This window comes from Toxotes jaculatrix, chromosome 16, assembly GCF_017976425.1.
Source record: "Toxotes jaculatrix isolate fToxJac2 chromosome 16, fToxJac2.pri, whole genome shotgun sequence".
Taxonomy (NCBI): domain Eukaryota; kingdom Metazoa; phylum Chordata; class Actinopteri; family Toxotidae; genus Toxotes; species Toxotes jaculatrix.
The window spans coordinates 16073116-16079818 of NC_054409.1; the positions used below are offsets into that span (position 1 = coordinate 16073116).

The 6703-nt window shown below is 39.1% G+C and overlaps 1 protein-coding gene across 1 annotated transcript; it reads right to left on the reverse strand.

Annotated features, from left to right (window-relative positions):
• Positions 1–572: 572 nt before the first annotated feature.
• oaz1b (ornithine decarboxylase antizyme 1b) lies at positions 573–5896 on the reverse strand. Its single transcript, XM_041059173.1, is given in 6 exon segments — positions 573–1609; positions 1754–1839; positions 2186–2358; positions 2735–2821; positions 2823–2874; positions 5700–5896. Coding segments are annotated over 6 exon segments (654 nt in total). The 5' UTR covers positions 5825–5896; the 3' UTR covers positions 573–1478.
• Between the last annotated feature and the right edge of the window lie 807 nt (positions 5897–6703).

Below are 6703 nucleotides of genomic sequence, written 5' to 3' on the forward strand. Positions count from 1 at the left end.
GTGGTCGTGTGTAGATCACTATCCTGTGGAGCCTCCTGGTGGTGTGAAGATGCTCTGGATGTCTGCCCTGCTGCTCTTTTGTAACTGACCTGATTTTCTCACTCAGCAGCACAGATCACATTGGTCTGGGTACTAGTTACATTATTATTATTATTATTACTACAAAAGGCTATTAAATGTGTTTTATAGTGTACTCTGTATGTGTGTGTACCTGATTATACAGAATTACAACACAGCCGGTTGTATAATAAATGTCTGCTCTAGATCGGCTGCACTGCTCAACATGCAGTACCACCTCCAGCAGTTACATCACGCAAAAAAGAAGTCATCTAACTCAGGCTTTATACTGGAGCAGCAAATGAATTTATAGTCCAGAATATATTTCAAATAAAAAAAAAGAGGGGAAAAAACAAGTAATGACCCTTTAAAGTTTAGTTTAAAGTTTAGTTTGAGTCTGTGTATTAAACGTTAAAATGAACATAAGTACGTACACAAAACATTTTTTTTTGTTTGTTTTATTATCACAGAAGCACAACAGGTACCACTATGCAGGTGAACAACAAACTCATTTCTATCATGAAAAAAAAAAAAGTTGAAAAGGAATGCTAATCCCAAAAAAAAAAGAAAATCCAATCACAGCAATATTTTTCAACCTCCAGAACAAAATACTACAATATCATCAGATACACATGGCAGAAAGAAGCAAAAGCACTTTGGATTATTCACTTTCCTTTCGCTTTGTACCAACACACTCATTGTAGGATCTTAAACTTGAAACTGACACATGCAACAGTTTTCATCTTTTCACTCCACCTCTAGTCTAAATGGATTCACTATTCAGCTATGAAGTACCAATTATTGGGGCTGTCGCTCAGAAGTAACATTTCAAAAATCCTAATACTTTTAAGAGGATATTAGTGCTACAAAATGAAATTGGTCCCGCTGAAATGTATTTGTAATTCAGTTCAGAGAGAAAGAAAATATGGGGACATATTTTAAAGTCAGAATTTAGCCAATCAAAAAGCTGGAGTACCCGAGTGTAAACCTGATGACCTTTTGTTGTACATTCAAGAAATGAAGAATCCTCCACCTTAATCTATCATAAAAGGAAATAAAACAAAGACTTGACAAGAAACTGAAATTACATGAGAGCTTAACTTAAAACTATGACAACTGCAACATGACAATAAGTCCAAAAAGCAAAGGTTCCCTCCTTTTTAGATGACAACATCAATTAATCCTTAATGAAAATAGTATGTTAAAACACACAAAGATAGATGGTGAAGACAGGAGATGCACAGCTTACATTTTCCCTTGAACACAAAAAGCGTGGGGGGGAATGAATACTTGCATACAGAGAGCTACCGCCGAGGGTGTAACACAGACGGTGGTGAATATGGGAAAGCTGGGACGGGATGGGCAAACACACGATGGGAAGAAAAAGGGAAGTAAGGGTGGGGTGGAGGGGCGGTCCAGGGCTACTCCTCGTCCGAGGAGTCCCTGTCAAAGTTGTAGGCCATGAAGAAAACGTCGGGTCGAGGTGGGACGAGGGCATGGCCCGGTTTCACAATCTCAAAGCCCAGGAAACTGAAGGTACGCACCAGTTTAGCTGGAAAAATAAAGTAGGGACAACAGATGTCAGGATGCAGTATAAAACAGAACAAAGATGGCAAAATAATTATGTATCGTGACAGCTGTGTGGATGTCCTGAATGAAAAAGGTGTGCTGGGAAAACGGGGCTGTTTGCACATACCACGATCATCTCTGTTCTTGTAAAAGCAGACAAACACGCTAACGACTTTCAGATGTTCTTCAGCATACTCCAGGAGAGCCGCAAAACTGGAGGGAGAACAGAGGGCAGCTTAGGTTAGAAAATGGAACATTTTAACATGCAGCCTCAAACACTCAAGAACATTGACCGAATCTCTGACTAAATCTCTAGTTTATCCTTGAACAATTAGAAGTGATTATTGCACTGCTTTTGGCTTCCCCTTAGATGTTTCAAAGAAAGCCAAACCGAAAGTATGTTCAAGCTAAAAATTGAGATTAACAGGGAATCAAGATGTGGACAACCTTCCTGTGACCTCTTTAAAGAAAAAAAAAACCCACTTTACCTCCACAATTTCATATTATTACTTTGGGATTTATTCCAAATTTAACTGCCTGTTTACTCTCCTGTGCTTACCTCTCCTTGCTGCCTTCAGGAAGAGGGTCAAGAGGTATCTCCACATAGAGTGCGCTGCTGCTTAGGACAGCATCCCACTGTATTGTCTTGGTAACAGTGGGACGACTTTGGAAGTGGAGTATCCCAGGGCGACCATTCCCTGCCGGCTCCTCCGTTACAGTCAACTTTCGGTCCTGGAAAATAAATGCATTATTTGCATTTATTTTATGACATTAAACACAACATATGTATCAAACACAATGTATGTAATGTATGTGTATGTTTCTTTATGGTGTCCAATTACAGTTCCATGCACACATGAGCCCTGCATTTTCAGTCCTGTAAAGAAAATAAGCACAGAAACATCTCAAGTAAAAAGAAACTGGATTGTGTTCAAAACAGGAGGAGCTCCTATTCTTGACACATTCCTTCCTCTGAAAGTGACAGCTCACCCTCAGTTCTGTACTCGCATTTCAGCTCCTCTGACTACCTGTCAATACATGTGTGTGAGAGAGAGAGAGAGAGAGAGAGAGAGAGAGAGAGAGTGAGTGAGAGAGTTTCTAGACTTACTGAGTAGACCGGCCGAGCTGAAGGAGTGTGATCCCGTGTGCCATTCCCTCGCCCACCTGGGATCTTCAGGGGTGGGAGAGGGGCATCAGGAGCACCACAGAGGCCCCGGGCCACGGGTACTACTACAGTGCAGGGACAGCCTGGAGGGGGGCAGAGAGAAGACACAGTCAGGACACTAATAACAGAAACATTTGTGTACAAGTGTTTTAGCAGTATAATTCTGTTCTCTAGACTCAACTTTTAAATTTTGGGAATATAACAAAATTTGGGAGCACAGCCTGGTTGTTGTAATTACTGTTAAAGTCCCCAAAATTACAACAGCTGTTAACTGTGGTGACCCTTTTTCAGACTAGACCTGGGACAGTTCATGCTGCCACTCACTCTCATCTCATTTCTCTAAGACGCAAAAAGCACATGTATTGTAGAATTTGAAAAAAGTATCTGTCAAAGTAATGTTCACTTTAAAAACACCGTGCTTGGAAAACAAAAATGTTTCGTGTTTTCTGTTTAGCTTTATTAGGGATAAAATTTAAGATTAGTCAATACTGCTTTCCAAAATAACTTTTTTTCCAAGCAGTAAAATACTACAGCCACTAACATTTAAGTGCTCAATCCACAACATGTGTTACACAAGCAAGCCTGGATGCTCATTCAGACCGCTTACAGTTTATGTTCCCCCAAACAATAGTGCTGTGTTTACAAAGCTGTTAACAGAACTTTTAAAAGAGTGGTACACCAATGCAGAAGGATGCGGTGGGAGGCAACCAACCCAAAATATTTGCTGTTAAAAAGCACAAACCCAGACTCCAATTCTTAGACTCAAATTTCAGTGTGGTTAGATGAAACAGCCAGTTTATGTTAAATTGTTTTCAGACTCTTAAAAAAAAAATCTTAATTCGATGTGCTAAAATTTACCACATTGTTGGATATTTATAGTACACATTATAAAAGGAGCCCAAAGATAAAGCATGAATAAACATGCAATGAAAATATGCTTATTTGTTGAAGCTGACGGTGAACATGATTGAGCAACAATTAACTAGGAGCTGGCTGATTTTTTATCTTAAACAATACAGCTGGTCTCAGTAGATTCCTAATTGGGGTGCAACTAATACTTATTATATTACAATTAATCTGGCATTTATTTTCAGCCAATTATTTGTTTGGTCTGTAGTATAACAAAAAATACACATTAAAACTGTCAAACTCAAGGCCGCAACTAAGTATTATGCTCATTATCAATGTGCCAATTATTTTCCATCATTCGTTTTGTCTATAAAACGTCTGAAAGTAGTGAAAATGCTTTTTAGAATTTCATGTCATCCAGTGATAATGGTTTAAAAGAGTTGGTGTGTTCAACCAACACACAAGAGTTTGCTGTCATACATAAAAAAGAAAGGCAGTAAATCTTCACATTTGAAAGGAACCAGTGAATATTTAGAATTCTTGCTTTTAAAGTAACTAAATACTTAATTATTTTAACAGTAGTTAACTATTTTGATAATAAGTTATCCTTCTCTTACCAAACCTCTTCTCCCCCAACTACTCAGTTTCACCAGGCAGCCAACTCAAGGAAGAGTCCTGGCTGTTCCAAACTTATACCATTCCCTTTCCAAATCATGTCCAATCAACTGAATTGAACACAGGTGCCTCCTCGTCAAAGGTGTAGAAACATCTCAAAGGTAATCAAGAGAAATGGGAGGCACCTGAGCTCAATTTCAAATGTCCCAACAAATGGTCTGAATGCTTATGTCAATGAGATATTTAGGTTTTCCTGTAAATAAACTTTCAAACAAATAAAAAATTCTGTTTTTGCTTTGCCATTATGGTAATATAGAGTGTAGAATGATTAGGAAACAAAAATCATTTAAACGATTCAGCTAAAAATGCAACATAAGAAAATGTAAATAAGTGGATGCAACTACATACTTTGATTAACCCTTCAGGCACGTATTTTAAAACCTTCATTAAGATCCAAGACCACCTATTCTTTCTAGGTCGGGCGACGACTTTCTAGGAACGAACAACACATCGGAAAAAAAAAGAAAACATCGACAACAACCTCTCCTTCCCTTTGTTATTTATTTACTTTGAAATATTTGCACGTACCATCGCATCGCCATGTACAATAACACGGCCCAGTCGCGAGGCCTAAGGCAGTGAACTGACAGTTGCGTAATAACCAACCTGACTCAACTGTCAGCTCACGAGACCAGAGTGGCCAGAAGCATGTGTTCACCTGGCTCCTTCACCGTCACGTTTTTAGCCTGATGTCATTCTTCTCTTGCCTTTCCTGGAATCACCAAATGTTACATGTTCTGACTTGATCTGAGGTCAAGTAGTCACCTTGCGAACCGTCAGTCATGCGGAGAATCCATACAGCGTTAATCGGGTTTTTCGACAGCAAATTTACCCATTTCAAATATTTTTTTGAGTCTTATCCTTAAATATGGAGATCTGCTGGGTCTTTAAATTGACTTGTACGTGAGAAAATATGAAGCAAACCTTTTTTTTTTTTAACTTTCTCTGATAATTTATTATTTTCCAGTGCCGTTCGTTGCAAATTAAACTAGTTATTTTTTAACAGCCCACTTAACAAATCAAATGTATTAATATTGACTAAAACGTTTATGCTAACTGGAGCAGTTAGCTAACGTGACGTAACACTTTCGACAACGTTAGTAGCTAACGCTAGCTAATGTAACGCAGCTCATGTTGCTTCTTGGGCCAAGAAGTAAACGTCCGTTTTTTTTAACATGACAGTTGGTTGAATAACATTAAGCATATGGCTGTCTCAAAATATAACGCTGTGGTATCGGTGAGCCCCGTATTACATATAACGCGTACATTTAAATGCGTATTACTTCCGCTTTTCTGTGGCTGATAGCTGGGTTAGCTTAGTCACCCCTCCCCCACATCACGGTTAGCAGTTAGCCAGGTGAGGTATTTTTCATCGTTTACTTACTTCCCAATCATGTCACAGATACCGCTACTTAAATCCGCCATGGTAGTAAAAGGCTGCTGTTTTCCTTCTTTCTCGCGAGCAAAGCAATGACTGTTTAGGATCCGCTGGAGGTTGGATTTTACCATCCGGCCTCGGGTAGAGACACGACGGGCTGACTGCTCTCTGCTATGCTCGGCTGGGAAGTGATCGGTCGGAAAGTTGTAGCTGATAGAAAGGAAAGTAGTCAAGTTATCCACAATGTTAGTTACGCACTTCCTCTGCGACTTCAAAATAAAACTTGTATGATACAAAATTCTTGTCAATTTGAGAAATAAATGGGCATGTAGGTAACATAGCAGGTAATATAATAATAAGAATAAGAATATTGTTGGGAGATACTAAATCCTTTTTTACTGGGCTAATCACTTTTAAACACGTTGCATTTTAAAAAAATGTCCAAAAATGTCCAAAACCTATGGCCATCATGTTTTCACCCTTGGAAGAAAAACCGATTCTCTTATTTTGAAAGCGAAAGACATGGTTTCAGCAACGCCCAAAATGAGCTCATATCTAGCTTCACACGTGCTAACAAGCTAACGCTAACCTCGAAAGCTAGAAATGCTAAAGAACATGACCGAACTTCACCCTGGGAAATTGACTGGCCCTGACCTGTGACCACAGTTAAAATAGTAATAAAAACGTCGGATAATATCTCGTTTGCCGCCAGTAAACTATGCTCGTTATCTTTATGTTACAGTTAAGCCTAAACGAAGTGTCCTTGCCGTTTATTCCCTTTAGCGAGACGTTACCGAGCCGAGTAAACAAACAGCTTTAGTCATGTTAGCTGCCGTTAGCAGCTGGGTGTTTACAAGGGGGCGTCTAATGGAAAAGTACCAAGGACAGAGAAAAACTTAGAACAAAGACACTAAAGACGTACGATTTCTTTATGGTAACTGGACTCCCATTGCCGCTAGCTTTTATCGCATGTTGATACATTGTTAACAAAATAAGAAGTTTGTTCATTA